Source organism: Trifolium pratense, linkage group LG3 (genome assembly GCF_020283565.1).
Source record: "Trifolium pratense cultivar HEN17-A07 linkage group LG3, ARS_RC_1.1, whole genome shotgun sequence".
NCBI lineage: Eukaryota > Viridiplantae > Streptophyta > Magnoliopsida > Fabales > Fabaceae > Trifolium > Trifolium pratense.
Genome location: NC_060061.1, coordinates 7,667,963 through 7,688,916, shown reverse-complemented (window position 1 = coordinate 7,688,916; position 20,954 = coordinate 7,667,963). Strand labels below are relative to the sequence as shown.

Below are 20,954 nucleotides of genomic sequence, written 5' to 3'. Positions count from 1 at the left end.
GTTCTCACAAGATGGAAAAATTGCTGTCCTAATTGTTTATGTTGATGATATCGTCCTTACTGGAGATGATATAGTTGAAATGGCAAGAGTAAAAGAGAAATTAGCATTAGACTTTGAAATCAAGGACCTGGGATCCATGAGATATTTTCTTGGTATGGAGGTTGCTCGATCAAAAGATGGTATTGTAGTTTCCCAACAAAAATACATTCTAGATTTATTGAAAGAAACATGAATGAGTGGATGTCGACCAGCAGATACTCCCATGGATCCTAATGCAAAACTTTGGGAAGAAGGTAGTGTTCCTGTTGATACTGGAAGGTACCAGAGATTGGTTGGGAAACTGATTTATTTGTCACACACTAGACCTGACATTGCTTTCTCGGTTAGTGTAGTAAGTCAGTTTATGCATTCTCCTTTTGAAGAACATCTTGAGGCAGTCTATAGGATACTGCGATATTTGAAAGCAAATCCTGGAAAGGGATTATTTTTTAAGAAGACTAGTGAAAGGAATGTGTCTATCTTTACCGATGCTGATTGGGCAGGTTCGATTACTGATAGAAGATCAACCTCTGGATATTGTGCCTATGTTTGGGGTAATCTTGTGACATGGAGGAGCAAGAAACAAGGAGTTGTAGCAAGAAGTAGTGCAGAAGCTGAGTTTAGAGCTATGGCTCAAGGTATATGTGAAGGATTATGGATTCACAGAGTCCTAGAAGAGCTTAAGATGAAAATTGAGTTTCCATTGAAATTATACTCTGACAGTAAAGCCGCTATTAGCATAGCTCATAACCTAGTTCAACATGACAGAACCAAGCATATTGAGATCGATCGACATTTCATAAAAGAGAAGTTAGATGCCGGAATCATATGTCTACCTTTTGTAACTTCGAGTAAACAAACTGCAGATATCTTAACCAAAAGTTTGGCAAGACCCACCTTTGAGCATTTGATCGGCAAGTTGGGCATGACAGATATCTATGCACCAACTTGAGGGGGGTGTTGGAAAATATTTAGTTTCCTAGTTTGTTATTTCTAGGAGATTCTAAGCTTATCTATTATTTCCTTTTATGTTTGTACTCTTCCTATTTAAACCAGCCTTGAGCTGAGGAATAACACACAACAGTATTCACTTATTATTTTCTACAATTTTTATAAATAATTTTTTTAAAACGTACATCAAAATCAAAAAGTAATCCAATCAAAAGATTCGAAACTGAAAAATGAAATAAATTTAAAATAGGTCCGGGGCACTGTTTAACATTTTCTATTTAAAAAATACCACTGACCATGTAATTTTGAAGCATTGAATATTTAATAAGGAGGTAGAAAACAAAACAAAATATCTGGTATGAAAAATCTATCTATTGAAATAAAAATGATCCCTTGAATATTTTGGTGACAAGTGAGAAGTATGGTAGGTGCATGCAGAGCATCACCAGCACCACCCATTTCTCATCTTCCATTGAGAAACCTCAAAACTTTCAGAATTCAGAATTGTTCTCAACAGAGCAAAGCATCATCACCACCACACATCTCCATATCTCAACTTCCAAATAGACGTTTGTTCCTTTTCTCTCTTCCTCTTTCTACCTTCCTTTTCCTTCCTCTTCCTGCATTTTCTGAAGGTGACAGTGTTATTTCCACTGAGTATGACCCAGTAACTCGTTCTGAAAGAGATGCAAGTGCTTTAATATCACAGAGAATTTCTCTTGGAATTGAGTTGTTAGAGAAAGGGAGGGATTTGCAGGCTCAGGGTGACTTCAATGGTGCTCTTCAATACTTTTCTCAGGTCATTTTTGCTTACTTAACAACCCAATATTCTTTCATTAGGTTCTTACATGTTATATCTTCAATTTGGTAATGGATTATTGGATTGCTTTTGGAAATAACTTATGACATAACTAGACATGTCCATAACCCGTCTACAACTTATTTTCATAAGCTTTCCAGATAGCTACGGAAACATTTTATGGTTTACTTGAAAACAATTTGACTTTATTTTATCTTTTGTTATAGTATACATAAGCAATTATGTATATAGCATAAGTGCTTAATTAAGTTGCTTAGCCAAACTAAAAGATTGAGTTGTAGAAAGTAGCCTTGTAGGCTTTGTAAATGTCACCATATCAATTTAGATTCTCATTCTTCTGTTCACCTTTATTGAGAAATCAATTAAGGGATGTTTTGATGTCCATCTTAGTCGCATATCATATAAGTTATTTCTATAATCAGAGAGAGAATGAGGTTAAACCTTAAACACCCTATTATTATAGGTCTATTAGGGGAGCTTATATGAACATATTATAAGCTATTCCAAACACTTACACAAGTGTTTGTGTGAGCTAAAATAAGCTCTTTCAGTTGCTTCTTAAATCAATAAAAGATGAGATCCATCTATTCTTTAATAGAATAACCCAAAAAGAAATTAATATTTGCTATCCTAGACCTAGTTAAGTTTTACTAGTAGTACTAATACAGTAATGCCTGCTACTAAGATTACTGTTTGAAGAGAGAGAAAAAACTACCCTCTTATTCTTTAACTCTGTTGATTGTTTTTCTATGTAAGATGTTGTTTGGTTGTTGGTGACATTGTTCATTGCATGATTTCATGGAATTCCGTTGCAACATTGTTCATATGAAATGCAAATCACGCGCTTTCTATATTCCTCTGATGACTAGTTTATATTTATAAATTGTAAGAGATAAGGAGTGTATAAGTCTAGTAAAATATAAAATGGTAGATGAGAGATATGAGGCCATGTCGAGCAAGATGATGAATTAATCTGATCAAATAATCATACATAGAGGATTAACATTTAATTTAAGCAAAGCAATCCATGTATGGTTTTATTGACAAGATTAATTCTTTTCATACTCTTACATCTAACCTTATATGCTTCCATGCATAGATACATACACATGAATTTGTGTTTGCGAATTATACAATCTATATGCATGTTTATGGCTTTATGCATATGTATATTGTGCATACATGTATGGATAGATATACGCAGACACTCAATCTGCCACTGCAGGGAATAGTATGCAGTAGCTTTTGGAATTTCGAAACGGCAATGTTACCTGCCAAAAATTATGTAGAGGACCATATTTATTCAAAGTTCATGCTAAGAATCTGGGACTTACTAAAGCTCAGTTTCAAACAAATGTAATATTGTTATGCTGATGTAAGGGTTGATTGTTTTCTGGAATCACCGGAGATAACAGAGATATATAATTTAGCTGAATTTAGAGGCTTCAATATTTCGAAAGCACCACATGTCAAACTCTAAGCGTCAAATGTCAATAAGTTTATGCTAATTCTATGGTTTAATCATCTGACTGATTTGTACTAGAATATACATGCTACCTGTTTTTTCAGGTGATTGAAAGCTACAAAGACTTAGCATTCTCAGAGTATGCAAGGGTAGGGAGAGCACTAGCCCTATATGAAGTTGGTGACAGAGAAGAAGCAATTGCAGAAATGGAAGATGTTTCAATATCACTAAAAGGGTATCCCGGTAAGTTCAATTTCATAGCCTTTTCGTTAAGAATCACACTAGAAGAAAAATCATCGCTTTTCTCTTACGCTATTTTTTTCTCAAAGCAGAAGTACATGCAGCTCTTGCAGCAGCCTTATATGCAGATAAGCATGCCGCATTGCTTGCTGAAAACCAGTTTACAATTGCAACACTTCTTGATCCTCATTTTACAGATCTTTCATATGTTAGAGACACAAAGCACTGGCCTCCAAGTTTGATTAGTTCTCTTCAGCATTTCATTACACTATCTTAAGACCACACATGATATTCATACGTATTGTTTAACCAATACTTAGCAGTGCCAGCTATATAAAAACTTTCTCTCAGGTTTTGGACCTTGATTACCACTTCAAATATATACCACTGTTTATTTTACATTTTTTTCCTTTTCTACTTTAACTTTTGTGATTCTGAAATGTAAATCAACTGTGATATAAGTTTTTTTGCTGTTGTCTTTGATGTTGCAACGGAAGGTATTTCTGATAATTTATGATATATAGCTTCTAATTCAAAAGCTAGTATTTCTTCAACTCTAATATTAAACAAAAAACAATGACTTCATTAAAAACAAGGACAATTTTCTCTTATAATATATGATCAAAAGATGCATGATGACCCTCTGGTACTCAGATCATGAGGATGTGACTCTTCATTTGTCAACTGCAGATATTGGTAATTAGTGGTAGAATTGAGTTCATCATCTACTTATCATTTCAACTCTTGCGTCCTTCACCTCAAACGAACTCATCCACCTTATAACTCCATTCGTTTTATTTTCTTTCTCGTATAGCAATATTGAGAGGCCATTCAAATGGATGGATCAAAACACAAAAGACATATATGGCTATCAACCAATTTCAAGTAATCAACCACACTCCATTCTTACAGTAACCTGCAGCCAGCCATGTTTGTACGTTGAACCTGTCGTAGGTTTGGCTTGTGCTATGAATAAAGTTACAGGATAAGTCACTAATAGGGATCCGAACAAGTCGCCGTCGGGAATGTCATTGAGATTCGTCCATGGAAAGATTATCCAAAGAAGCAGATCTTGTTAGAATTTAGATATGCAATGGAATGGAACCTGACACAAAGTTTAAGTACAACATGTGCATTTAAAAAAAACCTAGCCTGACTAAGATCAGTATGTATGTGTCTGTTTGGCAATAGGCATAAACATGTGTACATTGTCAATGGGCAAAAAGTGAACATCCTTGTAGCTTGGAGAAATAATGTGAAATGCAACAAAAGGCGAGGTTGTGCTGAACAAAACACACCCAAACATATGACAAGGCATTGAACACGCTACATTTGTTCACTACTACACACTGAACAAGCATTCATTTACTAACCAACCATGATTTAAAATAAATTGCAAAATGCATTTGAATATTGATCCCTCACACAACCAAGCAAGTAACTTAACTTTCCGATACTGAAGTATATCATTTTACTTCGTGCTATTAAAGCTCAGTTAACTTTAAGCTGAGAAAGCAAAAGCTATTTTATACATCTAATACAAGCCATCATCATTATATCAATGGAAACAACGGTGCAAGAAACCACCATGCTGATCGGATCGCAAACAGATGTGTAACCAGGCCAATTACAGATAGTTCAACTTAGTGTCAATTCACATTTGGTTTGTCTTCTCAAACAACAAACTGGTTGGCATAAATGACTATTAAACAAAGAAAATCATCAAATTTCTATTTCTGCCAGTTTAAGTGGATTTGCATTAAGCTGATAGTAAGTTTTCCAACCTCGAGAAGTATAAATAGAGAATATGGGTAACAAACAAGTTATCAGTCTCAACAAATTTAAGTAACAGGTAGCAATGAGAATGGGTACAGTATTAAACCATCAAAATCCCTAAGTAGATAATCCAAAAAGGCAAAAATCATAGACTTATACAAAAACTTTCAAATTGAAACCCACAAATCTAGGCATATTGCAGCTTAGTTAGCTTTCACATGCTGAAGAACCACATTATATGCTTCATGTTCCTCACCGAAATCCTGCAAAATGCAAATGGTTAAGCATACATACATATATAGGATGAAAAAACACTACAAACATTTCAATTTTGAATGAAATTCATACCTTGACAACCACACAAGAGCATCCAGTTACCTTCCTAGCCTTTCCTTCTGAATCAATCTTGCACAACTGCAAGAAGACGAGAAATGAATTACACGAGGAAATGATACATCAAGAATGTGAAAGCATAAACGAAACCAAAAGAATAAGTAAACAACATTGTTCGCCATCTAAATTCAACAATTGTAAAACCGAATGCCACAGAATTTTATTAAACTAGGTTTACAGTAAAGCAAGGGCACTTACACCAGCCCATTCTCCAAGGGTCTTTGCATTTGGAACAGTCAACAAGCTAACACTGTGCTCGGCACAAAGAGCTTTCACCAACTTGACGTAATCAGGTTGGTCACAATCTTCAGCTAGAACGCAGAGCTGAGCAGCATGCTTCTCAATCACTTTAGCACTCTCATGAAGACCTCGTGCAAGACCACCATATGCCCGTGACTTTCTCAATACAAGCTGTACAGCAGTCATGATGTCCATTGGCTCTCCTGGAATTCCGGCTGCAGCAACAACTGGCTCAGCTGCAACAACACCTTCTTCACTGTAAAACAAAAAAAAAAAAAACTCAACAGTCAGCAAATTATCAACGAATCTCTTAAAACCTATTCAGTAGCCACACATTGAATAATCAATACACAACTTATACGTTTCTTAATATTCAGCAACTTATCATAAAAATCTTATAAGCTAGTAAAGAGAAACATGAATCAAATCGCGAAAAACTGAACAAATGTTGACAATATTAACCAGCAGCTTATAATAAAATTTTCATCTGCAATTGAGGCTGTATTACTATTAGTCACATTTGACCATAATTCTCCACATAATCAAGGATCACAATACACCCAAAAATTAAACCCTAGATTATCATTATGAAAAATGCAATCAATACTATACTATTAGCTGTGTTCTAAATTTCATCTATCAGATCCAACTATTTCAATACCAACTCTTAATAAATAAATAAATAAAAAATGGACTCAAATAAAATCTTCTAACATTGCTCTAAAATTACCATAAATTCTGAATACACAAAATTAAAAAGTAGAATCAAACAGGTAAGGTAAAGTAAAAATTGACATACCCAGACATATTTGCTTGTTTGATTTAATAAACAAAGTTGTTTCTTCCTGCAGAAAACAAAAATTAACAAAACAATGAGATTTTCGTTATGCAAAATAGCAATGAATGGATGCGACGGAGATTGAGAGAGTCACCTCTGTTGAGACGCCGCCGAAATCTCTAGGTCTACTGATATCGGTGGTGCGAAAAGTGCATAAAATACAATTTATAAGAGGGAAACCATAAACCCTAACATTTTCGATGAAAAGTCTCAATTGTCCCTTCTATTTTATTTGCAGTTTTAATCTCCTATTTTTAATTATTTGAAGTTTTAATCCTCTATTTTAAAAATTAACTTTTTGGTCTCTATTTCAATTTTTTTTTTTAAATTTAAGTTCCTCATTTCAATTGGGAGTCGATTTTAATGATGTGGCAAAATGCGACAAATAACATGTGGATTAAACAATTAAACATATCATTATTATTTAATTCAATTTTAATAATAATAATAATATGGCTTAACTACATATTTGGTCCTTTACGTTTATTTTAGGTTTTAATTTGGTCCCTTACGTTTAAAAAGTATCAATTTGGTCCCTTACGTTTATTTTAGGTTTCAAGTTAGTCATTTCCGTTAGTTTTGTATTATATAATAGGTTTATTAAGGTAAATAACATATGTAAATATTTAATAATTTTTTTAAAAAAATTAAATTAAATAAGGATGACATATGTATTTTGATTTATCTACATGTCGTTTGCCACATGATAATTTATTTGACCACATCATCAAAATTGACTCCAAATTGAAGTGGAGATCAAAAGTCAAAAGTCAAAAAATAATTGAAATAGAGGATCAAAAAGTTGGATTTTAAAATTAAGAATATGGAGATCAAAATTGTATTTAAGCCATTTATTTTATACAATTGCCACGAAACTATATAAATGTTCAAATAATATTAATAACACGAATTGAAAAAATGAACACTTACGGTTATACATCTAGTAGTTTAGTTTTGTTTGATTCTTTACACTATTGTTCTTAATTCTTATTCATGCCGGTCAAAATTATAAAATTATTCTAATCGACTATTTCATCTATGTTGTCACTTTCAAAAATGTACTTATATTAAATAATAGAATTATATATATGTATGTACATTTTGTACAAGTGTTGTAAAAGTATGTAATTCTTACACATTGAAGAACCATTTTAAATTCTAAATCCTCTATAGCTGTCCATTGAGCCTATCTAAATATTGAGTTTGGTATTATGCTACAACCTGAATTGACAATCGTTATGTATTAAATACAGTTTGATGACCCCTTGGTGGGGTAACTGATGAATGATGATTAACATAATCTTCGTTTGTTAACACTGGTGTTCCTAATCCATCTTCCGAACCAACACCAACATATTGTTGAACTACCAAAACTGAAGCAATTGTTGCAAAATCAGAAGATGCTAACAAATCACCAATAGCTCCTAATTCAGGACACTCACTCCAATCAGTGAGTCCTGCTGTAAGTGGTGATATATTTCCTTGTCCTCTTCCTACAATAAAAAGCCCAAAAACATCACCCATTGACCTTATAGCACCAACTGTTTCCTCTCCATTATTAACTACTTTCTCAATATATGCAATTGAATCATCATTCACATGACACATCATAAACCAATGCAAAAACTTCTCATCAAGTTGTTTCTCATTATTATTTTCATCTGTTTCAACATCTAACACTCTTTGTTTCTCTTGATTGTTGGCATTATCTTTCATCATCATTATGTCTTCTCCGGGAACGAAACGCATAACTGTTAGACTTATTCCAGAATGTTCTGACATTCTCCAACCGTAACTTAACGCTTCCCTATCATCTGCTCCACCAAAAAACAAAACTGCTACATGATGAGACATTTGATCAGCAACTAAACGGTTTGAACTATTTAATCCTCTATCTACTAGAATTCCAACAGAACAAGGCGAATTCGCTAATACATTTTGGTTAACAGTTCGAAATGCCATGTTCGTTGCTTCCATCCCTCCGTCAACTGTTTGCTGTTTATGAAAAGGGATGATTATAAATGCAACACGCTTTTCCTCAGCTAAATTGCATATATCTTCATGCATTGTGGAGTATGGGGAGATTGCTGTTAAAGGTTGGACTGATACATGTTCGGTGTGTTGTTCGTAGTTTTCAAAGGCGTTGATTATGTGATCAGATTGAGCTTCAGTTCTGTTGAGAGTAGGGTTGTCTGATTTTCTAGAGGTATGAACAATGAGTAATGCAGATGTTCGACCGGTAAGTTCAACCAAATGGAGCACATATACACATATTGGTGACTTTTTTGATGGATTAGAGGCTTCAAGAAGGTTGATCATTGTTGGAACATTTCTAGGGGTATGAATACACACTAATACTCTAAACTCAGTATCTTTTTTGGACATTTGAACTGTTCTTCTTTTGTAGGATATCATTCCCCTCGATGGTCTATATATAATTGATATTCCAGGTACAATCACGCTAGTCATCATTATAGTTATAACTACCATAGTTGCAAATGACCCTTCATCCAAAACCTACAAGAAATTAGTTAGTTATGAATAATCAATTCGTAACAACATGCATCAAAACGAATATTGTAATAAATACCTTTTGATCCCTACCAATGTTAAGAACAAGAATTTCCACAAGGCCTTTCGTGTTCATAAGCATGCCAAGTGCAGCACCTTCGGTTAATGACATTTGATAACTAAGAGCAATAATTAAAGTTCCAGCCACTTTACCAACACAAGCCAATACAACAAGAATGATTAAAATTGCCCATGTAGAAAAACCATTGATGAGTCCAACATTAGTCTTTAATCCACTGATTGCAAAAAATAGAGGAAGTAGAAGGCCAGAAACAAAATCCTCAAGCTTTTCAATAAGAGCATAACCAAGTGGACCACTTGGGATGATCAAACCAAACACAAAAGCTCCAAAAACAGAATGAGTTCCAATAGCATCAGTGATAAAACCTGAGATCATCACACCTGCTAGTATCAAACATATATAGAAGTCACTGAATGATTCACCTTCTGGTGTTTTTCTTATTATCCACATAATTATCGGTCTTACAACAAAAGCATTAAAAGCAACAAATGCTGCACTTGACAATACAACCATTAAAGATGCAAATGTCACTCTTTCATTCTCTGCCAAAGCAATTGCAATAGCCAAAAGTACCCATGATAGAACATCATTAATAAGTGCAGATGAAAGAGCAACTCTTCCCAACTCTGAGTTGATTAGTTTTAGTTCGGCGAGGATCCTAGCAAGAACAGGAAACGCAGTGACCGAAAGAATAACACCAAGCAATAGGATAAAAGCTGTAGTATTTTCATCCCCATCATTTCTCAACCAAAAAATGGAAAATAGTGCTCCAGTTCCAAATGGTAATATCATTCCTGCAATTGCTATAGTAAATGATTTTTTACCAATGCGTCGTAATGAAGATGCATCCATCCCTACTCCAACCAAGAATAGAAAATACAAAAGACCAACATTTGCCATTGTTTCAATCACCATCACACTTCTTAATGGAAAAACTGCTTCTGCAAATGCTTTGTTTCGTCCGAGAACAGAAGGACCCAATACTATCCCTCCCTACACACACATCATAACATATATGTTTAACAAAATAACTTTACCTATATAAAATAATACTACATATATGATATATTTAGAAAAAACTAACCAAGATTTCAGCTATGACGCGTGGTTGACGAATGGGCTTGAGTATGAAAACGAAGATACGTGTGGCAATAACAACTAAAATAACTTGTAGGATGAAGAGAGGAAGAGCATAGTCCAAAGGGTTATCTCCTTGCCATATCCCATTTGTTGTTATCATAGTTGGTGAATAACACACCATTTCATCTAATGTTGTGTTTTTCAAAACAGCCATTTTTCTTTATGTATCTATATAAGATCTGTATTTTGACACCACTTTCACTTGCTCTTATATTTAATCCCAATGCATAGATTAGAGACTTTTTATTACATGATTCAAAATATGCATTGCCTTATTATTACCAAGGCACAAAGAAGTATGCATACAACATTGCTAATGAGTTTTGCATGCCAAAAAGGAAACAAAATAGAATATGTAATTTGGTTGACATTGATAAATTGAAAGCTAGAAATTGAGAAGATGCAAGAATGAGATGAAAATCTTGTGTTTGGGGGAGGAGGAAGATTTGGAATGTGAGAACGTTGATTTTGTTTTGGTGGTTATCCACTCCAATGGGAACACTAGTTGATTTCTATGGCTTATGTGGTGTATATGGATCTATATTTTAGGAACAATTAAATGAATAATGCTAGTTAATTAGTGGAGGCACAAAGGGTTGAAGTGTATCCTAATTGCTAATTCACTAATTCCTACATGTGGGAATATTGGGATGCATTCCATTTGTGTGTATCATTATATATTTTTTTAGAAAAAAAATGTATTAGGAAATTTACATTTTAAATAATAATAAAACGTGCGTAAGTAATAATAAAATGTGTGCATAGCATCTATTTTTTAATTGAAAATAAATCAAAATAAATCATTGAAAATTTTAGAAAGAATGTAACAAAATAATAATAATGTAACAATGCAATACAAAATTAGTAAAATGGTCCCTAAAAAAAGATAAGAATAAGATCAAACTGATTAACGGATATGTCTTTAAGGGATCTATTCGGACCTTTTTTTCTTGAAGGGACCAATGTGAAACCAAAAATATCTTTAAGGGGACCATTTTACTAATTAAGCCTATATTCTTTTAGGAAAAATGTATTAGGAAATTTACATTTTAGAAATTAATAAAATGTGTGCATAGCATCTATTTTTTCATTGAAAATAAATCATTGAAAATTTTAGAAAGAATGTAACAAAATAATAATGTCCAAATGTGTGCATAGCATCTAGTAATTACTAGTGCTATTCCGTTTTGTTTTTGTTTTTTCATTTTAATTATAGCAGATAAATTTTGTAATAAAAAAAATTATAGCAGACAAATGTTGGACACTTGGAGGATTGATTTCTATAAATTTATACATATATTATTATTATTGGTACAAAAAAAAAATAAATACATATATTATTACTCAAGATCTGATTTTTCTTCCAAAAGCATATTACTAAATTTCTAGAAATTCAAACCTCTTAACTCCTTAAGTACAAACATCCTAATTGACACCAAGTATATGCACAATATATTGAAGCAAATTAATATTTAATTACTAATAATTAGGTAGGCTTGTTTGATCAAGATCATCATCATCCAAGGACATAAAAACTTCATCTAGCCATGATACCTCTGTTCCATTATCATCAATATCCTCATCACTATAACTTGCACCTTCTTGTGACACATTCTTTTCATAAACTTTGCATAAAACCCATTTGCTCCAACTCTCATCCTGCTTATTTGCACAATCATAAAATTAATACAAATTGTTATTTTTACTATGTTATAGGTATGAAGTATTCACCGCCATTTTTTTAAAATGACAAATATAATATTATACATAAAAAAAATTATATACAAATGGGTGCCAGAAAAATAAATTGTACACCACCTAAATAAAACAAACCACGATAAAAACAAAACACACAAGGATCAGAAGGATACACAAGATTCATTATTCTTCATCAAAAATGTGTGGGATATACAAGACGAATTCTCTCATTCCAACTACTTTTTGTTTTCATATAGAATTAGAGATCAAACATCTGACTAGTGACTACATTTTTTACGTGCCCACGATCATTACCACTTAAATCAATTCAGTGTTAGTTAAAAATTGGATTTCTATTTGGACTAGTAGTTATGAAATTACCAATAGGTTAAGTAATTAACAAAACAAAACACAATTATTTACCTGATTTTGACTTCTCCTAGATTCATATGAGGAAATATGATACTCTTCCATTACCCAATTGGTTTCAGTTCCTTCTCCAAGGATGAACACAAGGTACTTCTTCATTCCCAAATTATTTATAGGTTTTGTGACCCCAATTTCCTTCCAATATCCATTTTCAGTGCTTCTATTTTCCTTCACTTCGGTGAAAAAGTAGTGCTGATTTCCACTCGACAACGATTTACCTGTAAATATAAAATCATACTTAGATATAAGACATGTATGTTTTTTTTGTTACCATGATATTGGTATAACGTTTCTAACACCGTCAATGATGACTGAACCTGTGGAGAGACGTGTGCGTGCTTATTAATTTCTTTATGTTTTTTGAATAAAAATATTCTACGTTTTTTGGGGTTTTATATATACACACATCGACAACTATAAAAATTAGTAAGAATTTTCAAATAGATTTTAGAATAATCAGAGATATATCTTTTGAAAATTATGGTAACTCACAGACATCGTGATCAAAGTTGCTACACATCGTGAAACAACGTTAACTGGTTGGCTCAAATAGAAATCGTGAGGGTTAAGAAAAAACAATAACAAATTTAATTTTTTCAATGTAATTTTAATAGCTAGTCCAAATTTTTCTAGTAGTATATGAATATGAATGAAGTTTCATATGTGCATGCATATATAATATGGCTAATTAACTAGTATGTCACTTTTCAATATTAATATTTTAGTAATTAATTTGACATAGATATATGTACCGTATAGTTCCCAAGGATGATGTTGAGACAAGTGAAGTTGAGGTATGATGTTAGGATGATATGGTAAAGAAGCCTTGGAATATAGAAAGTGAAGGATTAATTCTTCATCTGTTGGAGAAAAGTAAAACCCAGGAGGAAGATTTACACTACTTTCACTTCCCATCATATAACGGATTTTGGCACTATATATATTATTTATGTTGAGTTATACTATATATCATATGAATATGATTCTTTGGTAACTCTCATCACAACAACTTATTATATATATATAGCAATTAATATTAGAAAAGAGATAGAGACTTTGGTTGTTGATTGTGATTCAGAAAAAGAATTGAGATTAGGCGTTTGCGTGGATTACCACTATAAGAAAGTGGGGCCGCCGATTAACAAGGCAGCTGTCTGTCCAAAGGAACCTAAATTTCAAGTTACACTCATTCATATTTTAAGTTAACATCAATTTTTCTTTTTGGTTTATCCCTCTAGTTACCGGGAAATGAGCACCGATAATTCAGGGTTTGATCACGAGAGGTAAGTATAATTTGACTAAGAATTATTCTTACCATCAAATTTGAACTCGGGTCCCAAACAATTTATCATATAGAAAATTTATTAACCACTTGAGCTTAAGAATTAATGTCTTAGTTAACCTCAAATTAATTTTTGTCACAACTATATTTAAGTTAAACAAAGATGAGCTTATCTGCAAAATCAATGCATGACTCACATTTTTCTTTAACGGTCAATTATTTCCCTACCCTTGTACCAAAAAATAGAAATTATATGTATTTGAAAAAAGATTCTAAGTTCTACAGTTGAGTTGAAATTATGATATAAATAACGAATTAGGTCTAATCTTCACATAGTGCTATTTGATGTTAATTATAAGAAGAAAAAAAAAATTAGATTTTAGGTTTATATAATGTTTGATGTATTAGGGCTCGTTTGACCCAACTTTTTTTAGAGCTTATGCAATTTTTATATATTTTTATAAGTTTGTCAATGTAGCTTATGATAAAATAACTTATAAAATTACAATTTTGACTAGTGTGAACTTATAAAATAACATAAAACCTAATTTTTATTGCATAAGTTGTTTGCATAAGCTCTAAAAAAAGCTGGGCCAAACGAGCCCTTAGTCCGTAACCTAAAAAGTATTTTTTTTTTCTTCTTATGATAAAGACTAGATAACTACATAATTTTTTTTTTTGACACCGTAGATAACTACATAATTTAATTGGTATGAATATTGTATTTTATATACAAGATCAACATTCGAATCCGAAATCCCTGGCTTATTTACCCAAAATAAATTTCTAGGTTGAATAAATATATCACTTCCTTTGTACTAATTATCACTTCCTTCTTCAAACTTCTTTTTCATCCCAAGTATGGATACTACAACCAAAACGTTATCCTTAACTATTTCAGTACTTAATCGGATAAATAGAAGAAACACAAATAACAATTGGTTAATAGTTGTTGTGTCTCATAACGTGTCTCATTGTTGTGAACCTTAATGAAGAATCAAATTTTCTCCAGTTAGAAATCAAACATTTGACCACATGCTTAAGAGACCAAGATTCTAACCGATTGGTGCCAATAAACCCTATTTAATTATGGATTAATGTGAATCAAACTCGGACCAACATATCATAATTCGTTTTCATTTGCAAACTCGATCATTCAACAGACGAATTTATGCGGGGCGACCCACAGCTCTACTTACCTAACATATTCTCACGCTAGTCATGCTCATGCAGTTGATAGTGGGTCACGCACACCTTAGTTTAGCCAGCCCCAGCAGCACTATGTATTATTGATGCATAGACAAGTGTTTTATATTTTTTTTATAGAACACAGACAAGTGTTTTAGCTTCATCATTGAAACTTAACATCCATGGATCACATAGACAGGAAATCAAAGCCACGTATAATCATGGAACAGTGACCGTTGGGGGCAACATTTCAATGTGAAAAGTTAAAAAAAATGAATAATTAGCTATAGCTACACTTTAACCTGTTACCACCATTTCCATTTTTGACGTTAATTTTGGCTTTTGATTACTTTAAAATTTCCTTATGTTACATGAGAATTTTGTAGTTTTTCTTAAGGCAGTTCCATGAGAAAACTTAGCCTCATGACATTCTTTTGGGTAAAGTATTCTACATGCGCATGCGCAACTGTAGAGATTAATCTTCTTGAAGTAATTAAGATTCATTTTAGAGTTTGACATTTTTCAATAAATTAATGATTCTTTGTATGCACCGGTCGAAGATCAAACTCAGATCAAATGGTTAAAGAATTTGTATATCTACCACTTTTTTTTTGTTGAAGGAGATATCTACCACTTATACCACACTATGGCCATATTTGACATTCTTATTAGCATTTAGTTATTGATATGTATTTATATTATTAATCAATAACAACCGTACTAAAAATATTTCACTTTAAATAGATATATATACATATAAAAGTCAAATAAAATTATACAATTTCATGGCTTTTGATATTTTTCATCGTTTGATATATCTAGCCGTCCTTTTGCAATTAACGATTGCATATGGTTACATGTGTTCAATAGTGACATGTCTTGTAGTAATAGGTTAGAGTACTTAACTTTTTTTACGTATTTATCTCTTCTTTGTTGCTTTGAGAAGAAAAAAAGAAAAGAAAATCACATGATATGATAGTTAAGTGTATGTCGGTTAAATAAATCTGTGACATTTTGAAATCATTGCATCAAGATAGTTTGGAGTATTGAAACTCTTTATTATGAAGAGATTTTTGTTACCACCTCACGCACCTCAAGGACCACAAAAAAACTCCTGTGCAATGCTGTGGATCAGGGGACCTACTCAAAATGGAAATTTTAATGGTAGACAAAGTTGATTGGCATGACAGGTTTTGATTTTCAACATTTCACAAGGAACGAACGTGTTTTATATGCATTGCTTATCCACCCTTTGTTGTTGGCTCTTCATGCAAAATGGTAGGGTCATGTCCTCATGCTCAGATGCAAAACTTAATAACGTAGTTTTCATAAAGAGAAATTAAAATAAACAAGGATTAAGGAATATAGGAAACCAAGTGTGTACATTCCAAAGTGTTTTTGGAATGAGAATAACCTTTGACTTAATGGCAACATAAGAAACTTAGTATACAGATAAATAATTTGCCATAATCATTAGACAAAATTAATTAATTTACATTGCTAAGTGTTATGACAAGAGTGAAGTTCTCATTCAAGGACCACAGCAATCTTGCACGATGGATTTTCTTCTTCTATGTGACAAGTGGGACGACCACAAGGAATGAATGCATTTTATCCTCTGAATTGCTTGCTTAACTTTTTTTGTGGGCTCTTCATTCAAAATGTTTGGGTTATCAAACTCAGATGCCAAACTTTTGTCTCCAAGAAGAGCACGAAATGTGTCTGCCACTGAATATGAAAGAGACTTGAGATTATATCCTCCTTCCAAGAAAAATACGCATCGACCCCCGCATAAGTCTTTTGCTAGTTGTTTAATACCGGATGCAAGCATGTAATATGTTCCCGTTGTTAATTGAAGACTAGCTATATCATCCAACACGTGGCCGTCATACCTAACAAACGAAATAGCATGAAATTCCAAATGTAAAAATAAGATTGGCAAGAATTTATGTGAAGGAGACTTTTCCTGAATGAAAAATCTAACAAAAATTTCATGCAGTTGTAGAATTAAGTTTGTAACTATGCTTGGGAACCTAAAAAACCAAGAGGCGTGGTGGAATGTAACTTGCTGAAATTGGTAGTAAATTGTTAATTCCATCTTTGTTTTGATGATAATGATTCGAAGAAAAACTCACCCAGCAGAAACAAGAATGATGTCTGGCTTAAATCTTTGAGCACAAGGTACAATAACTTCATCAAACACAGTTCTAATAGTAGTATCACCAGAACCTTCAGGAAGAGGCAGATTTAGTGTGGTTCCTTCACCATCCCCAGTACCTACCTCATCAAATTTTCCTGTACCTGGATAGCTTCCATCCTGAGCCGTTAAATAGAAGTTAATAAATATAACAACTCTTCTCCTATCAATGTCATATATGAAGTTTATGCTATTTTATTTTGTCCAACTGCATAATCCTTGTAGGGAGGATTACTATTTATGAATGGATTTTAAGAATACCAATGAAGAAAACCAAGAAAATATAATCAAAACTATGGAGTATGGACCAAACTTGTAGCTTACTTGGTGGAAGGAAAGGAAAAATACATCCGGATCATCGTAGAAAGCATCATTTGTTCCATTTCCATGGTGAACATCAAAGTCAATTATAAACACACGCTTCAGTCCATGAACATGCTGAGCATGACGAGCCGCAATGGCCACATTTGCAAAAATGCAAAAGCCCATAGCTCCTTGTGGAATAGCGTGATGTCCTGGTGGTCTTATCAAAGCAAAACCAGTAGGTGAATCTTTGTTTATCTTTGAAGCTGCAACCTGAATGTGAAAAATTCAATAAGAGAAATTTATATAATGAGTACAAACTCTAAAATACAATTTAATTACGAAAGTGTAGACATATACACAACCTTCACCTTGTGCTAAAACACAAATTTAATTACGAAGAGGAAGAATAAAGGTAGCAAGGAGCAAACTCTTGACCACTTGGTTATAGATGCATTGATACCATGTTTCTAAAACTTAAGCTCGGAAGTGGAGACTCAATAACTATTTGAATATTGGTTCAAAAAAAAAAAAAAAAAAAACTATTTGAATATCTCTAAAAACTTAGAATGCATTGGACATTAAAAAAGTCAAATAGGAACAACAATTTTAAATCAAAAAATTGTTACATTTGTGACTTCCCACTGCCACCAACCATTGAAAGATATAGAGAAAGGTAGATATATGCACTTCAGTCAATATCTGGTTCTGAGAAACCAAAGACCCAAATTTCCAACAAAGAGCAAAATAGTTTCCAATATACACATCTAGAAGATATGTTGTACATATCTATCTCCACTAACTTAACCCAACCCAAAACAATTACAAAGATTAACGCGACGAGATGGACATGCCAGGTTGAGAGATTACCACTGTGTCAACTAAGGCTAATCCAGCACCAGCTGCTACTATTGACTCCTGGAAAGTCTGCATTATAAATACCACAATAAGCATGCAAAAACATGGAAATCAATAAGATTTTCTACTGAATAAATGTATCTTCTACCACAATGAACTAGAATACGAAGTTTCTAGAATAGAATGACTTGCCGCAGACACTCTGAACTTGGGAAAGCAAGAAAAAGCTTGAGCTTAGTACTTACAGTAGACGTAGCATATGTTGGTCCAGAACCTTCAATGAAAACTAGGCCCTTTTCCAAATCTTTATTTTTTTTTGAATGGCGGCCCTTTTCCAAAGCTTGATCGATAACCTGTGAAGATTCAGGAGAGGATAAAATGTCAACTTCAAAACAAAAATTCTGTGTCGTGGTAAAATGAGATTATCTACAAATTATGAAATGCCTAAGTATCACAAACTAAGCCAATAGCTAGTGATCATAAATTTTGAACTAAAAACAAGGATACTTAAAACTAATTAGTCAGAACTTGGAATACATTAGTAGTGTTTAAGCTAAAATACACTGAACAATTCAGTGTGCAGCAGAAATCCGCTTCCTCGCCATGACGTTTTATAATCACTGTGCACTAAATCATAATTAAAGTAATGATTAAGTGAAACTGGTTCAGAAACAAACATTATAGGAAAGACAGAGTTGATAGACAATTGTTCAGACCCTAGAATTTATAGAAAGAACAGAGGAAACTTTGGTTTTATAGCATAGGAAAAACAAGGAATCACCAGGTATTTCAGAGCCTGGCTTCTCCTTTAACATAATAAACGAGATTCCCCCTACTCGTTACATTATTTTCTGTAATTATGTAATTTTATACCCTAATCAAAACTAAGTATAAGGCTTACCCCACTTTATTATTTGGGGTCGTCCTTATTTCTCCTAAAGAAACATATGCAACTCTAATTAATAGATTTTATAAAATAACAAAGACAAAGTAACAAGGTCAGAAGTCAGAACTACTTAACCGCTAGGGTGCATCCATATTTCTCCCAGAAAAACCATCCCATCAAAATTGGAGTCAGTTATTAGGTGAATGTTGCGATACACTGCATTGTAAGGTGTACACAATGGGAAAAATGATTAATGGCATCTGTAACCAATATCAAAAACCAAAAAGAAGAGAAGGGGATGAATCCCCTGCTGCCACAGAAGACCCCCTTACTTATTGCATGCAGCTCTTTCTCTCTTGAACAGCTATTTCTCTCTCCTTTATTCAACTACTAATTTGTATGACGTAAAATCTATGGCTGGAAGTACAACAGCAAGAATTGAAAAGAAATACAGGTCACAAAAGGAAGCATAAGATTAACTGATTAAGCGAACTCAAATGGAATTTTGCCTAAAATATATTAGCAAACGTCAAGCGGAATTTATAAGTATAATATAAAATTGAAAAATTCCATAATCTAGAAAACACAACATCTCACATATGAAATAGTTGAAGCAAACAAAAAACCTTACCTTTTCAAGCTCAGAAACATAGTCTCTTGCATGCACACTTGCAATGTGATCGGTTGAAGCAGGTTCAAAATGTTGAAGTTTCACGACCTCAGAGCCACGAAACTGAATCATGCATAAACAAAAGTTGTGGAAATGAAAATACTTTATAAATTACTAGTATTTAACTAGTATTTAATGTCACTAAAGTATGGCTAATCATAATACAGTTGCACATAGTGTCAAGTTAAGTTGGTCTTTTTCTAAAACCGAAACATGTACAGAAATCTATAGCAACCGATTGTGTATGGAAATTGATTTATCTTTCAAACAAATATGCAATACTTCAAATTAAGTTATCAAATGCGAAGACACAAATGGGCGTTACTTTTAGTACCTTCGGAGTGAGTTTCATTTCTCCCAAAGCATTCACAATTGAAGGAATGCGAAAATGTGATTCTGGATGATCCTCCTGTTAATAGTGGAATATCTATATTACAATCCCAAATAATGTGATTTGTTAGGCTATATTAGTAAGTTAGTGGTTATATTAGTTTCTAGGGTTTGAACCTTGAACACTAGTAAGTAACACTAGTAATAATAATATTGAGAAAATTGAAATGAAACCTGGTTGTGGCCCATGGAAGGAGCAACGGAATATATAAGACGAGCATTAGTCAATTGATCAATAGAAGGTAGAGAAGATTGGATCTTCTTGTGTCTCTTATGATTGTTGTTGAAGAATCTGATAGTTTTTTCCAATTGAAAACTACTCTTCCAGTTGTTAACATGATGATGACCAAGGAGAAATAGTGCCTTCCCTGTTAAATCACATCACATGCACAATTTTAGAGTTTGATTTCAAATCGTACACTAAATTGGAAATCAAAGTTACCAAAACCAGAGAGAGAGAGAGAGAGTACCGGAGTGAGGAAGAAGGTTGCGTAGGTGCAGCATTGGAGAGTGTTAGTTCAAAATGTAGATTTTTTACCCTTGGGTCCGTTTTTTTTT

General features: G+C 33.0%; 5 protein-coding genes across 6 annotated transcripts; 1 reads left to right on the top strand and 4 right to left on the bottom strand.

Annotated features, from left to right (window-relative positions):
* Window positions 1-1,346: 1,346 nt before the first annotated feature.
* LOC123916612 lies at window positions 1,347-4,025 on the top strand. The gene is made up of 3 exons (XM_045968117.1): window positions 1,347-1,789; window positions 3,380-3,518; window positions 3,608-4,025. The coding sequence occupies exons 1-3, from the start codon at window positions 1,412-1,414 to the stop codon at window positions 3,790-3,792; spliced, it is 702 nt and encodes a 233-aa protein (XP_045824073.1). The 5' UTR covers window positions 1,347-1,411; the 3' UTR covers window positions 3,793-4,025.
* A 1,195-nt stretch (window positions 4,026-5,220) lies between these two features.
* On the bottom strand, window positions 5,221-6,975 carry LOC123916611 (40S ribosomal protein S12-2-like). Its single transcript, XM_045968116.1, has 5 exons — window positions 6,857-6,975; window positions 6,724-6,769; window positions 5,883-6,180; window positions 5,640-5,705; window positions 5,221-5,554 (listed from the first exon to the last, which is right to left on the bottom strand). The coding sequence occupies exons 2-5, from the start codon at window positions 6,729-6,731 to the stop codon at window positions 5,495-5,497; spliced, it is 432 nt and encodes a 143-aa protein (XP_045824072.1). The 5' UTR covers window positions 6,732-6,769; window positions 6,857-6,975; the 3' UTR covers window positions 5,221-5,494.
* A 950-nt stretch (window positions 6,976-7,925) lies between these two features.
* LOC123914536 (cation/H(+) antiporter 15-like) lies at window positions 7,926-10,649 on the bottom strand. Its single transcript, XM_045965738.1, has 3 exons — window positions 10,440-10,649; window positions 9,353-10,348; window positions 7,926-9,279 (listed from the first exon to the last, which is right to left on the bottom strand). Exons 1-3 carry the CDS (start codon window positions 10,647-10,649, stop codon window positions 7,999-8,001), a joined length of 2,487 nt encoding a protein of 828 aa, XP_045821694.1. The 3' UTR covers window positions 7,926-7,998.
* Window positions 10,650-11,768: 1,119 nt separating this feature from the next.
* On the bottom strand, window positions 11,769-13,621 carry LOC123916452 (NAC domain-containing protein 104-like). Its single transcript, XM_045967915.1, has 3 exons — window positions 13,375-13,621; window positions 12,617-12,840; window positions 11,769-12,154 (listed from the first exon to the last, which is right to left on the bottom strand). The coding sequence occupies exons 1-3, from the start codon at window positions 13,538-13,540 to the stop codon at window positions 11,975-11,977; spliced, it is 570 nt and encodes a 189-aa protein (XP_045823871.1). The 5' UTR covers window positions 13,541-13,621; the 3' UTR covers window positions 11,769-11,974.
* Window positions 13,622-16,476: 2,855 nt separating this feature from the next.
* On the bottom strand, window positions 16,477-20,918 carry LOC123914085 (histone deacetylase 14, chloroplastic-like). Of its 2 annotated transcripts, XM_045965076.1 has the most exons (9): window positions 20,867-20,918; window positions 20,571-20,764; window positions 20,341-20,415; window positions 19,968-20,069; window positions 18,696-18,803; window positions 18,463-18,519; window positions 17,614-17,865; window positions 17,228-17,409; window positions 16,477-16,984 (listed from the first exon to the last, which is right to left on the bottom strand). In XM_045965076.1, the coding sequence occupies exons 1-9, from the start codon at window positions 20,898-20,900 to the stop codon at window positions 16,624-16,626; spliced, it is 1,365 nt and encodes a 454-aa protein (XP_045821032.1). In that variant the 5' UTR covers window positions 20,901-20,918; the 3' UTR covers window positions 16,477-16,623. The 2 variants fall into 2 exon arrangements, with proteins under 2 accessions (XP_045821032.1, XP_045821033.1); XM_045965077.1 differs by lacking the exon at window positions 20,867-20,918 and having other exon boundaries at window positions 20,341-20,433; window positions 20,571-20,712.
* Between the last annotated feature and the right edge of the window lie 36 nt (window positions 20,919-20,954).